A 13580-nucleotide genomic window follows, 5' to 3' on the forward strand; every position below is an offset into this window, starting at 1 on the left:
AATTTATTTTGATGCGTAAGATTTTAGTACAACAAAACATATCGAATGCAACAATTTGTTGGGTAACCGCTTACCTGGGTAAGAGTCGCCATCCTCACTTACCGCGTAAGACTCTCAATCATTCTCATCGCTTTTACCTGGTAAGATTCTTGGCCCTTCTCATGTTCATCCAATAAAAAAATTTATGACGTTAAGCACTTACCAAGTAAGTGTTTAATAAACGGCCCCTAAGTTCAAGATTTGCAACATCAGAAAAGACGACAAAATGCACCTTAATTTTGAATGTTTCCCCTGAATGCTAGGATAAGACATCAAATGAAAAGTGGCTTAATAAAAACAGTATACCACGCAAAGATATATATGCCTTCAACCCAGTGTAAGGGAAGACTAGCACTTTATTTCCCAAAGTTAAGCTTCACGTCTGTAAAGTAATGTACATGTCTTATTGCATCATGTATAAGTTTGTTGAAAGCTTAATTATTTGGGTCTTTCAATAAAGTACCCAAAAGAAAGATGAGCAAAAGTTGAGAAATAAAAAGCAAAGTTGGATTAAATTATGGATGTTTCACTTTTATTTGTTTCAAATACAGGATGAACAGTTGGATTTTCAATTTAGACCCTTAGGTATCTGAATATACAATTTGACCCCTTCAAATTGGATAATAATATAATTCAAAAGCTCAATTTAATGGTTTGTGATTTTATTTTAGTAATTAATACTAATATGACGTAGATGAAATGTAAGTAAAGCTTGATGTATTTTTAAACATAAATTTTCCAATATGGTTTTTCCCCAACTACAAAACTTTAAATTATAAATTCTTAATTGTGTATCTTTGGAGTAGACACGCTGATCAAAAAAAATTTTGTGCCTTCGAAGACACACAATCGACCAACTCTTGGGAGTGTGTGGACCACTACTAGAAAACCAGGTATCAGTGACGAATATCAGCGAGGGAAAAAATTCATCGCAGATCAGCGAGGGAATGAGTTTTTGGGCATTCTCTTGCTGATCTGCGAGGGATCACCGAGGGATCGTAGGTAATGAGATCAGCGAGGGATCAGGCCAAAAACAGTTTCCCTCGTTGATCCGTCGCTGAAAGATCCCTCGTTGATCCGTCGCTGAAAGACCCCTTGATGATCCGTCGCTGATATATTCTCTCGCTGATCCGTCGCTAATATATTCCCTCGTTGATCCATCGTTGAAAGTATCCCTCGCTGATATCATTACCTACGAGCATTTGACCGACGGAGTATCAGCGATGGATCAGCGACGGATAACCCTTTTAGCGGCGGATTTGAGAGAGAATTTTCCCTCGCTGATACTCTGCATTTTTTTAGTGCTAGACATGTTCACTACTATTTCTAGCGTTGATGGCAACATTTTTTTGGATTGTGTTCAAGGTTCAAAATGACGTTGGACATGGTGGAGTTTAATCACTCGTAAATCTCACTCTCGTATGTCCAATTTAGTCATGTCCAACCTCGTCCGAATATCAAACACACCATAACTAATAACCAAGAGTTTTGCTCATTTTAAACGTATCTGATATGATGATGGATTCAAACGTCATAAATATACCCGATCAAATTATTAGATACCATAGTCACAAAGAAAACAAACAAGACAAAAAGTTTACGTATTTAAAATAAAAAACGAATCTACTGGTACAATTGTACAGTTAAGACAAAAATATTTGTCTGGGTCCGGATGATTTCATTGTTATCGAAATATGTTGGATGCTTGATAATTTAACATTGAACATGTTTTTATCTCGAGTCAATAAATTTTGAAACTTTTAATAAAATATGTTTAACGTGTATGTACAAGGATTAATTACGTAAATCTATTGGCATCAATAACCTATAAAAACGCGTTACAACTTTAGTATAACTGATCTATTAAATGATTATTCGTGTGTGAATGTCTTTATGATAACGGCCCATCGAATTCTCAATTGTACAATATGAATGGACGTTAACAAGAGGCGTTTCGTCCTCGTTCGGATTGTGAAGACATACGTAGCTTAATATATATGTTGTTATCAAAGACATGAACAAATTAACCAAAATAGGAATTAATTTGATGAATTAAAAGTATGTATCATTGACTTGGGTGGGACATGGTCGTTGACTACAAAAGTTGGACCATTGGTGTTTGCACGTAAAAAAGTGAGTTGGATACCGTCCAAACCCTAAATGTGATGACGTATTGATTCTTTGTTACTTGATTACGTCATCACTGAATGTTTGATCTCAAATTTGTCATATGTATAGGTGAATGATAGTGTAAAAAAAGGGTTAAGACGAGAAGTATAAAAAATAATTTGTATTTTTAATCATTTTTAATCTCAAATTAATTGATGAATTGTGCTTGATACGAGGATTAATCTAGTGATCTCATTCTAATGTATATTTAAAGGTGGAGATTTATTCTTACGCTTCTTACATTAATTCTCATTCTCACCGAAACTCAACCCCATATATATATATATACACACACAAACTTGGACCATATAAAACCTTGTAAACAATGGCGGGCGATTCACATTCACTTGCTGCTGCTCTAAACCCAACTCCGTCCAACCAATTTCATTAAATTTAACGTCTGTGTGGACCTCCTTTTAACAAATAGAAACACCCACTCACTATAAATAAGCTACTTGTCCTTGCCTAAAAAAGAAGCACCATACCCTTTCTCTCCCTATAATTCACCACTTGCTTTTCAAATTCTTCCATGGAAGCATACTGGGAATCCTTCCTTCAAGCAGATGATTGCAGGTTTATATTTCTCTCCTCCTCTCTATTTTCCATCTCTGCTTTTCAATCTTCTGATTCCTACCTCATTTGATTCGATCACATAGTTGGGGGATATTAGAAGAAACGTTCTCGGGCTACTACTCAAGCTCCCCCGACGGACCTCAGTCGTCGGCAACCTCCAAAAACATCGTCTCCGAGAGGAATCGAAGGAAGAAGTTGAATGACAGGCTCTTTGCACTTAGAGCAGTGGTCCCTAATATTAGTAAGGTATGATTTGTTCCGTATAATGCATCTTGTTTGCAATTCCTCCATGTTTATCATAAACAACACTTGTAATTTATCGATTACTTATGAAAAAAATGTTATGTTAGTCACTTTTAACTTGGATTTGGATTTGGATTTGTACTTCAAATTTGATGATCATAACTTGGTCTCTACGCTTTCTAAAGATGGATAAGGCTTCGATAATCAAAGACGCAATTGATTATATTCAAATGTTGCAAGATCAAGAGAGAACGATCCAAGCGGAACTAATGGAGCTTGAGTCTCGAAAATTAGAGCTCGAAAGTTTGGATTTCTGTCACGAGACGGAGTTTCTGTCAATGGAGAGATCAAAGAAGAAAAAGCTTGAACAAGCCTTCGACTCGAGTGGATCAAGAACATATCCCATCCAGGTTATACAAGTAAGTCATGTTATTGAAACTCATTTTACATTATTTGATACGTAAAATTAATGATTGAATACAGCAAATTATAGGTGACATTTTATTGATTTGATGGGATATATGTTAAAAGCAAGTAATAAACCAACGCTAAATATAACAGTTATCGGTATCATATGTGGGAGAGAAGACAGTGTTGGTGAGTTTGAAATGCAGTAAAAGAAGAGACACCATTGTGAAGCTTTGTGAGGTGTTTGAATCTTTGAAGCTCAAGATTGTGACGGCCAACATCTCTTCTTTTTCTGAAAGCCTCTTCAACACTCTCTTTGTTCAGGTACCCACCAGCATTCTTCTTTATTCATATACTTACACATATCATATATCTCAAAATCATTTTAACCCTCTTTTATTTAACTCCGATTTGATACCACATAAGTTAATAAGCATTTAAAAAAAAAACATAAGTTGTTTTAAATAAGCAATCCCAAACACCCCATAAATATATGATGCAAATCATATATGATTACAAGTCATTTTTATAATATGGATATATGTCAATAAACTTGACTTTTAAAGATATGGAATATGATTTCCTCAAGAACACGTTTTAGGGAAATTTTTGGAATGATTAATGACAGCTAGGCCGTTCTCAAATATCACAACAACTATTTCCTATTAATTAATTAATTATGTATCGTTAAATATAATCATTGTCTATTAAATATTTAAAAATCATAATAAATGAACTCTTATCATTTACATAAATATTTCAATTGAGTGAGTTATATGAATGTGATATGTTGCATTTGAAACGTTCTCTTTCTCTCTCTCTCTCTCTATATATATATTAATGAAATTATTTAACATAAACAAACAAGATTAATGATATGATTAATATTTTCTTTGTTCTAAAATAATTATTTATGTTATTTGATTAGGCTAAAATTAGATATAAATAATACAATTGATATTATTATGGAAGTACAGAATTATGATGCATATTTCAATTAAGTATGTAATTTAAAAATGTGAAAGAAAAATAATATCCTACTTTAATGATTTTACATAAAGTGTCGTGCTTTGGATCTTCGAAATATTGTATAATATTTTTGTTTTTATATTATTTATTACGTATACATATTCTTGTTAAATCTGAATCAATTTAATTAATGTAATTTGTTGATTTAATAATAACATCATCTTAAGCTTTTATTGATTAATTTTTAAACATCTAGTAATTGAAATTAAGGAAAATTAAATGATATAATAAATATTTGTTTAATTAAGTATGTATTGGTAAAAATATTAAATTAAACCTTTATCTGTAATCTCAAGTTAAATGTGTTTGAATTTATTCTCAAAAAAAATATAGTGTGAGACTCGTGTTTCAATTAATTAATTAAAAATGATTAGTTGAATAATGATGGGATAAATTCATATTTTATGAAACAAGAAGTAGTGGTAGGCTCAACACGTTTTTTTTTAATTAAAAATAATTTTTTTGGTTATTTTCTTTTAATACAATATTTATACTTACGGGTTGTTTACCAAACACTTACCCTAGATAAGTATGTATCGAGAAAATACAACACTGTCACTTACTTACCGGGTAAGATTTTGGTCCATCAAAATGATATAATATGCAACAATTTACCCGTTAAATGTTAACCGTGGTAAGAATCATCGCCTTCACTTACTGGGTTAGACTCTCGGTTCTTGCTTTCGCTCTTACCGAATAAGATTCTTAGTCCTTGCCATATGCATCCTCGTCATGACATGTAAAGCTTAAAACTGGTCTATAACAGAGCCCCATATTTCAAAAAATAAAGGCTCCAGATCTTATCAAAATGACAAACATATAAATAGTATATACTTAAAATATATTATTTTATATTATTATTAGTAATATTTTTTATTTTCATGATAAATAAGTACTTGCAGAATAAAAACCTAATGAAACATGATGAAGATGACATAAAATGCTTATTAATTGTTATGATTTTCATTATATCTAGAAAATAATAAATTTTAATATAAAAACCAATTATTAAATATATCCCAAATTAAAAGAAACAATCATTGAATAAATTTTAAATTAGAAGAACTAGTTACACGTGGAGTAATATTATATATAGAAATATCACTAGGTCATAAAATACCAAAGTGTCGTCATCCGAACAATAAACAAAATGAATATATTACAATTTAATCTGATTTTTCTATTTGAAAGTTAGTAAAACACTAAAAGTTAAAAACAAATAGTTTAAGGTGTTTTTTTTTTTAATTTTAATTTGTTTTTCGAATTTATACCACCATTACTATCTTATTTTAATCACTATTAAATAAGAGTAGATCGAGCATTATGACTTTCTTCCGCCATAAATCACACATTTAATATGTTTATTCTAACAAGTTTTTATGTTATAAGAATATATTTATTTTGATCGTATTTTTAATGCATTATAGCTTGTTAATTTTTTTTTTTATTTTAGATGAAAATTTATGTAGTAACACAGTTTATAAAATATTATGATTTCATGGTTGTTTTTGTCCCCAAAATTAGATCTATTAAAAATCCTCCATTTAATTTAGGAATATTTTAGTTTTTTTGATTTTTTTTCTTTTTTAGTTTATTAAATATATTTTTTAGTATTTCAGATTTTGATTTAATCAAATTATAGATTTTTTTGATAAAAAGAATTAATACATAAAAAATTATATTATATTTTTATTGTTTATGATAAAATGGTTAAATATTTTTCATACAATTCTTGTTTCATATTTTCACTCATCGTATTTTAGTTTTTTTATTGGTTCGATTTCTTTTACTAACGTCACTCACATGCAAATCGTTGAGTATCTCTCATATGAAAGTATTTTAATTCTTTTTTCTTCATTAGAGACTAAACGATTAAGGAGCCGTTTACCCAATTGCTTACCTATAGGAGTCAACACTATGATTTATTTTTATGCGTAAGATTTTAGTACATCAAAACATATCAAATGCATCAAAGAGCCTTTGGCCTACCGGTATGCGAGTCATTGACTTTCTAAGAGGTCAATGGTTCAAACCTCACCAAATGTGAGAAGGGTGTGTGAGTTTATTTGTTCTATTTGCCGTATATAAATATTATATACTTCAAAAAAAAACATATCGAATGCAACAATTTACAGGGTAAGAATCGTCATCCTCACTTACCGGGTAAGACTCTCCAGTCTTCTCATCGCTCTTATTCGGTAAGATTCTTGGCCCTTCTCATGTTCATCCGATGAGAAAATTTACCCGGTAAACACTTACCAAGTAAGTGTTTAATAAACGGCCCCTAAGTTTTTTGTAGAACCAAACAATTAATTATATTAGGCTATATTTACCAAATAAATGCATGTGATTTTATGAATAGAAGGTATAATTTTATAAACTTATTTTAACATATTTATATAGATACATTTGTCTGGTATAATTGAATGACTTATTAGACCAAACAATTGCACGTCTTATTAATAAAATTTACATACATTTGTTTGCTAAGAACAACCGAAAATAGTTAGTTATTTGGTCCTGTTAAAAATATAATTCTTTGGTCTCTAGTCAAGAAAAAAAATACTCTTATGTGAGGGGTACCTCACCGGCTTGCATTTGTGCGATGTTACTGACATAAATCGAACTTATAAAAAAACTAAAACTATAATGACCAAAAAAATATAAAAAAAACTAGTATTATTAACAGTAACAAAATAATATATATTTTTATTTGTTAATTTTTTAATAAAAAATATATAGTTTTATTAAATAAAAAAGACAAAAATATCAAAACGAAAACCAAAAAATATATTTAATAAACCAAAAAAAAAAAATTAAAAAGATTAAAATGCCCCTGAGATAATGAAGGAGTTTTACGATATTTAGTCTCAGGGATGAAAACAATAATAAATTAAGAACCATGGGGGCGGGAATTACAATTTCAAAACTACAAGGATGAAAATCGTAGTTTTCTCTAGTAATAACTTGTGACAACAACTATGATGAATTGTTATAATTAGTAGTTATAACACCCGTCCGAAATGTATTTGAAAACATTCGAGAACAAAATCGGGTTTTTGCTAGGTAGCAAATTTGCAAAACCAGTTATTTTTATAGAAGTTCTCTTACGTATGTCAAAGTACATATATTAAAAAGTTTCAATATTTTCACTTAGGGGCCGTTTACCAAACACTTACCCGATAAGTGTTTACTGGTAAAATTTAACGCTGTTATTTACTTACCGGGTAAGATTTTAATCCATCAAAACGACATTGTATGTAACAATTCACCCGGTAAGCGCTTACTGTGGTAAGAGTCATCGTTCTCACTTACCGGACAAGATTCATGGTCCTTGTCTCGCTCTTACCGTGTAAGATTCTTAATCCTTACCATATTCATCCGGTGAGGTAATGTGACTTGGTAAGCGTTTACTCGGGTAAGTGTTTGGTAAACAGCCCCTTAATTTTGTTTTGAAACAAATGTCCATTTAAGAAAAATAGATAATGACAATAATTTATTGAATTTCCGGTTCAAACCTTAATTATGACGTATAAATATGTAAGAGTTGATGAGTTGGTAGGGTGGATGGGGATTTGTTTAAATCATTGAGGATAAAATTGTCATTCAATTAATTAAAAAATGTAATAGTTGTACATTTTTAAAATGAGAAAAATTTGTAAAAACATAACGAACTATCATATTTTATTTTGAATGATTAAGTTTTTGAACTATTTTTTTGAATTTAAAAACCATTAAACTTTCTTATTTAGAATGCATATGAACTATTGTGTTGAAAAAACCATTACACTTCTCATTTAGAATGATTTAGTCCCTCGGCTATTGTTTTGAATGAAAAACTATTAAACTTTTTAATTTTAAATGATTAAGTCCTTGAACTATTGTTTTGAATGAAAAATTATTAAACTTTCTCATTATAAATGATTAAGTCCCCAAATATTTTTTTTAATAGATAAACAAGCAAACTTTTAGAAATTGGTTATTTACATCACTTCAACAAAAATACTTGCAATCGACTAGAATGTGTTAAAGTAAAAAATAAAACCTAAATCAATTTTACCGCTTCAAATTCTACGCCCTTCAAACCCCTTGCAAACAACGTATCACTTCTTTTCGTCATTCGTTGTCACCCCATCATTTTTCGTTCTTCATATCGCCTATCACACTATTTCTAGTCGGTTATGAGTAGTTTTTGGGGGTTAAAATACTACAAGTAAACAATTTTTAAAAATTCGATGATTTATTTTAAAAATTCGATGGCTTTTTCATTCATAAAAATAGTTCATGGACTTAATAATTCAAAATGAAATTGTTCATCGGGTATTTCTGAAATTTTCCCTTTATAATATATGTTTTTATTTATTTATTATGACACTTGTTTCATTTTACATATATAAATGGTTTCTTATAAGAAATTGATTGGTGTAACAGGCTGACGAGAAAGAGACAGATATTTTGAGGGTACAAATTGAAGCAGCCATATCTGCCCTAAATGACCCTCAAAGTCCAATGAGTATGTAAAATAGACGAAATCTATGGTCATCATCAATAACGATTAGACAATCCATTTTTTCCTTCTTTTATGTAAAGGGTATAATTATGATTACAAATAGAAAATTTGTACCATCACATATTTTTTCTATGTATAAGAGTGTTTAGTTTGATGGTAAATCAAATGTATGCATAGATTTGCCCTTTAAATAACCTCCATAATCTTATTAACTTTTTCCTATCAAATCAAGTGTTTTTTGTTTCTTTTTTTCTTGGTTCTATTCTTCTAATTTTTGATCCGATACCTATGAATAAAATCGCCATGATTTGTTTAATTATCAAACGTTTTTCGTTATCTTTTATTTGTCGAAAGAAGCAAATCCCCCAAATTTCCCAAAATTACTCAAAAATGGTGCATAAACAACAAACTGTAAAACATTTAATAGAAGAGCATTTATACGTGGAAGGGCATAAACCATCCAAAGATGACGGGGGGAGACATGATTTACTATTTGTTGTGACGGAATACATAAGTAAGCTACAAATAGTCAAAGATCTTCCAGCCTAGTGGTAAAGGCTTGGGCATGACATAGTCATGAACCCGAGTTCGAGCCCTGGGAGGGGAGTGTTGGCGACATTTAAGTGGGGCCATGCTTAGCCTCCAAAATTGCCGGGGATTAGTCGGGCTTTGGCCTGGACACCCTTACAAAAAAAAAAGCTACAAACCAATATTATAGAAGCATCACATTTGGATAACCAAATTAGCAAGCTCAACTCCTCGAGTCTTTCACTTGTGGAGCCACCAAGTTCAACTCCTCGAGTCTTTACCTTGAGATCTATATTATCCGAGTTAAGTTAATTCACTTAGAAATTACACTATATGATCATTGGCTGATGCCCGAGTTCAAGAGTCCACACCTTATCGTCTATTAGGATCCAGTGCCTATTTCAAGTTACAAATAATTCACTTAGAAATTTACACTATATGATCATTGGCCGAAGCCTGACTTTAAGAGTTTATAGCTTATCGTCTATTAAAAACCAATGCCTATTTCAAGTTATAAATGCGGAATATCATCTCCAACATATCAAATAAAACTGACTTCTATGCCTATGGATCCATTGTATTCTAGTCATAAAATTACACGACTCAAATTGAATGACTAACGCTCTCAAAACGTGTAATATATTATATAATCATGTCATATTTCATATAACTCTGAAAGTTTGACATAGAGCAATTTAATATTGGACAAATGTCACCAATGCTCATTAAAGTCAAAACTAAGCCAAAACTCAACAACTCAATTGACTATTTCAAAAAACTCATCAAATGCAATAAAACGTATTTAACCGACATTTATATAAATACATGTTCCAAAGACATGATTAATTTAAAAACACATCATTGATTGGGACAAATCATTTTCCAACCAAATCATACCATTTATATTCCAAAAATGTCTCATAACACAATAATATGCATTTCCTAAACCAAAGTGTATTTATATAAAAAATCTCCATTTGTACAATAAATCACCAAAGGTTCACGTTCTTGAGATTTGTTTATAAAAATATCAAAAAACCCCAAATATATGTATTTCACATGATTTACGGACCCAAATGTACCAAATGTGCAAATTTAGTCAAATACTCAACACATTTGATAAACATTAAGTAAAACACTTTAATACTTCAAAAGACTCATTTTCGCATGTACATAGTTTTCATAAAGTAACTTAAACTCACCTTGCTAGATTTAGATTAAGTCTAGATTTTACTCCACATCTTGAGTTTCCTTTGGTGAAAGTTTCAGATCCACAACATCCATCACTAGATCATAAACAAACCTAACATATACCAAAAGCAACTCCAAATTAGATTCATAAACCAAACCCTAAATATGATGCAAAAACCCCAAAAGCTTACCTTTCGACTTATAAGAACCCCATCTCTTTGAGGAAACTCAAATCCTCATTGTTTTCATCTTAAAGAGCTTCAAAAAGTGAATAAGTTATGTCCAAATGAAGTTTAATCCCGAAAATCGGATTTTATTGTGCAGGTGCTCCTCTTGGCGACCCTGAGATGCGATAGTGTCTTATGGCACTATCGTCGGGCACTATAGCCGGAAATGTACCGAGAGTTTTCTCCCTGGTGGTCTTGGCGATCCTGACATGCTATTGTGCCCAATATCACTATCGTTGGGACCTATCCCATGACCCGTACCAAGAGTTTTTCCTACTTTTCACCTAGTTGAGCCTGTTTCCAGCCTACAAGATAATACCCAATATAATCCAACTTAAAAAATACTTAGTTAAACTATTCTAATAGTGAAACATGTATAGGACTTGAGATTTCACCTTACCAAAGATATGGTTATTAGACTATGCAGTGTCACTATTGCATGGCACAATCGTCGAGTCCACCAAACACTCAGTATCACTGGTGCTACCAAAGATATGGTTATTAAAATGCAAACCAAACGCACCCTAAATATGATGCAAAAACCCCAAAAGCTTACCTTTCGACTTATAGGAACCCCATCTCTTTGAGGAAACTCAAATCCTCATTGTTTCTATCTTAAAGAGCTTCAAAAATGAAGAAGTTATGTTCAAAGATATGGTTATTAGACTATGCCAGTGTCACTATTGCATGGCACAATCATCGAGTCCATCAAACACTCAGTATCACCGGTGCTACCGTGACAAGTGTCAAAACCGCATGGCATAATAGTCGAAGTGACCGTACTCTCAGTACCATGGGTGCTATTATGACTGATGTTACAACCACATGGCATAATAGTCGAGACGACCGTACTCTCACTATCTCATGGCACTATACAAACTCCAATTATTAGCTTTTCTTTCGGTTCAACACTTTCTTCAACTGAATATGGATCATGATGTTACAATATTAGTTCACTAAACAAGCCAATAACAAGCCTCAATTATTGTCCATCATTTTCAAATCTGATTTTAAATCTGACTTGTACCTTTGGCAAAACAAGTCCCTCGATAATGAGGAAGGTGACATTTCACACACCCCTTAACTATCAGATAATTATATTCGGCCCCCTGGACTCAATATTTTGGCTAATATAACATTTTTCATCCTTGATCTAACATTTTGTTTCATTTTCAGCCCGATTGATCATAAACTCATTTTTCACTTCTCACTTTCATTAAATAGCATGATTGGCCCCTTTCCACTTTTTTTCTCATTTTTCATCTAATAACATAAAAGCTAATTTTATTTTATTTTATTTTTCTTTTTCAGATTTGTTTATTTACCTCATTTTGGGGTGTCACATTGTGAATCATGTCGCATGCGTCGCTTGCCTAAGGTACACGAGTAACTTTCTCGTGTGGCTTGGGTCATCCGATAGGCCACCCGACTTCTGTTTCCTCCCCTTTTGTGCTATACGACCCGTGCCACCATTCTAGCGGCTTGGACTACTTTTTTCGCAACTTAAGCCCAATAATACCTGTTAAAGCTCAATTGAAATGAATAAAGCCCAATAATACCCGTTAAAGCTCAATTGAACAAATAAGGCCTAATAGGTCTATTAAAACCCAATTGAACCAAATAAGACCAATACGTCCACTAAGATCAGTTAAATCCCAATAGTATCAGTTAAAACCTAATTGAACCGAATAAAGCCTAATAGATCCATTAAAGTCCACTAAGACTCATTAAAGCCAGTATGTCTATTAAAGTCTACTAAGATCCATTAAATTCCAATAGTAACCGTTAAAGTCTAATTGAATTGAATAAAGTCCAACACGTCCGCTAAGATCCATTAAATTCTAATAGTACCTGTTAAAACCTAATTAAACGGAATAAAGCCAAATAGATCCATTAAAGTCCACTAAGATTCATTAAATCCCAATAGCACCTGTTAAAGCCCAATCGAACCGAATAAGGTCAAATAGATCCATTAAAATTTAAAGTCCAAGATAAATCATTAAAACCCAATTGAACCGAGTAAAGCCCAATACATCCATTAAAATCCATTAAAGTCAAATAGTGTTCGTTAAAGCCCAATTGAACCATCTGAAATACAAGAAAAAAAATTAAAATTCATCTAAAATTTTATATTTCTTCTTCTTTATTTTCTTTAAAAATAAATTTTCTGGAAGAAAAAATAAAAAAAAAACATTTTTTTAAATAAATTCAGACAGATTTTAATTTTTTATTTAAAAACTTAAATTCCGTCAAAAAATCCGTCGAAAATTTTAAATTTCTTTCTTTATTTTCTTTAATTTAATTTTTTAGAAGGAAAAAAAAAACCCTTTTTCTTAAAAATTTCCGACGAATTTTAATTTTTTCAATTAAAAAAACATAAAATATTAAAATACGTTTACTTTTACTAGAAGCGTACTCACGCAATGCAGCGAGATACATCGTGATTTTAATATTTCATTTTATTATTTATCTCAGTCGATGTTATAATATGGCTTTATGTGATTTTGATAAAGCGATGATGTTTTTATTTTTGAATAAAATATATGTTTGAAAATATCACAAAAATTTTACAAAAATATATCGATATTAGTATCAAATTAACTATTTGAAATTTTTGTGTAATTTTTTAATTCAATTTTTTTATAATTTAATTTATGTACAAT

General features: G+C 31.1%; 1 protein-coding gene across 1 annotated transcript; it reads left to right on the forward strand.

Moving 5' to 3' along the window:
- The first annotated feature begins 2560 nt into the window (after window positions 1–2560).
- On the forward strand, window positions 2561–9183 carry LOC112507606 (transcription factor bHLH35-like). The gene is made up of 5 exons (XM_025112255.1): window positions 2561–2781; window positions 2865–3027; window positions 3210–3443; window positions 3586–3756; window positions 8893–9183. Exons 1-5 carry the CDS (start codon window positions 2738–2740, stop codon window positions 8980–8982), a joined length of 702 nt encoding a protein of 233 aa, XP_024968023.1. The 5' UTR covers window positions 2561–2737; the 3' UTR covers window positions 8983–9183.
- Window positions 9184–13580: the final 4397 nt, after the last annotated feature.

This window comes from Cynara cardunculus (genome assembly GCF_001531365.2).
Source record: "Cynara cardunculus var. scolymus isolate 2C chromosome LG 2, CcrdV1, whole genome shotgun sequence".
Taxonomy (NCBI): Eukaryota; Viridiplantae; Streptophyta; class Magnoliopsida; order Asterales; family Asteraceae; genus Cynara; species Cynara cardunculus.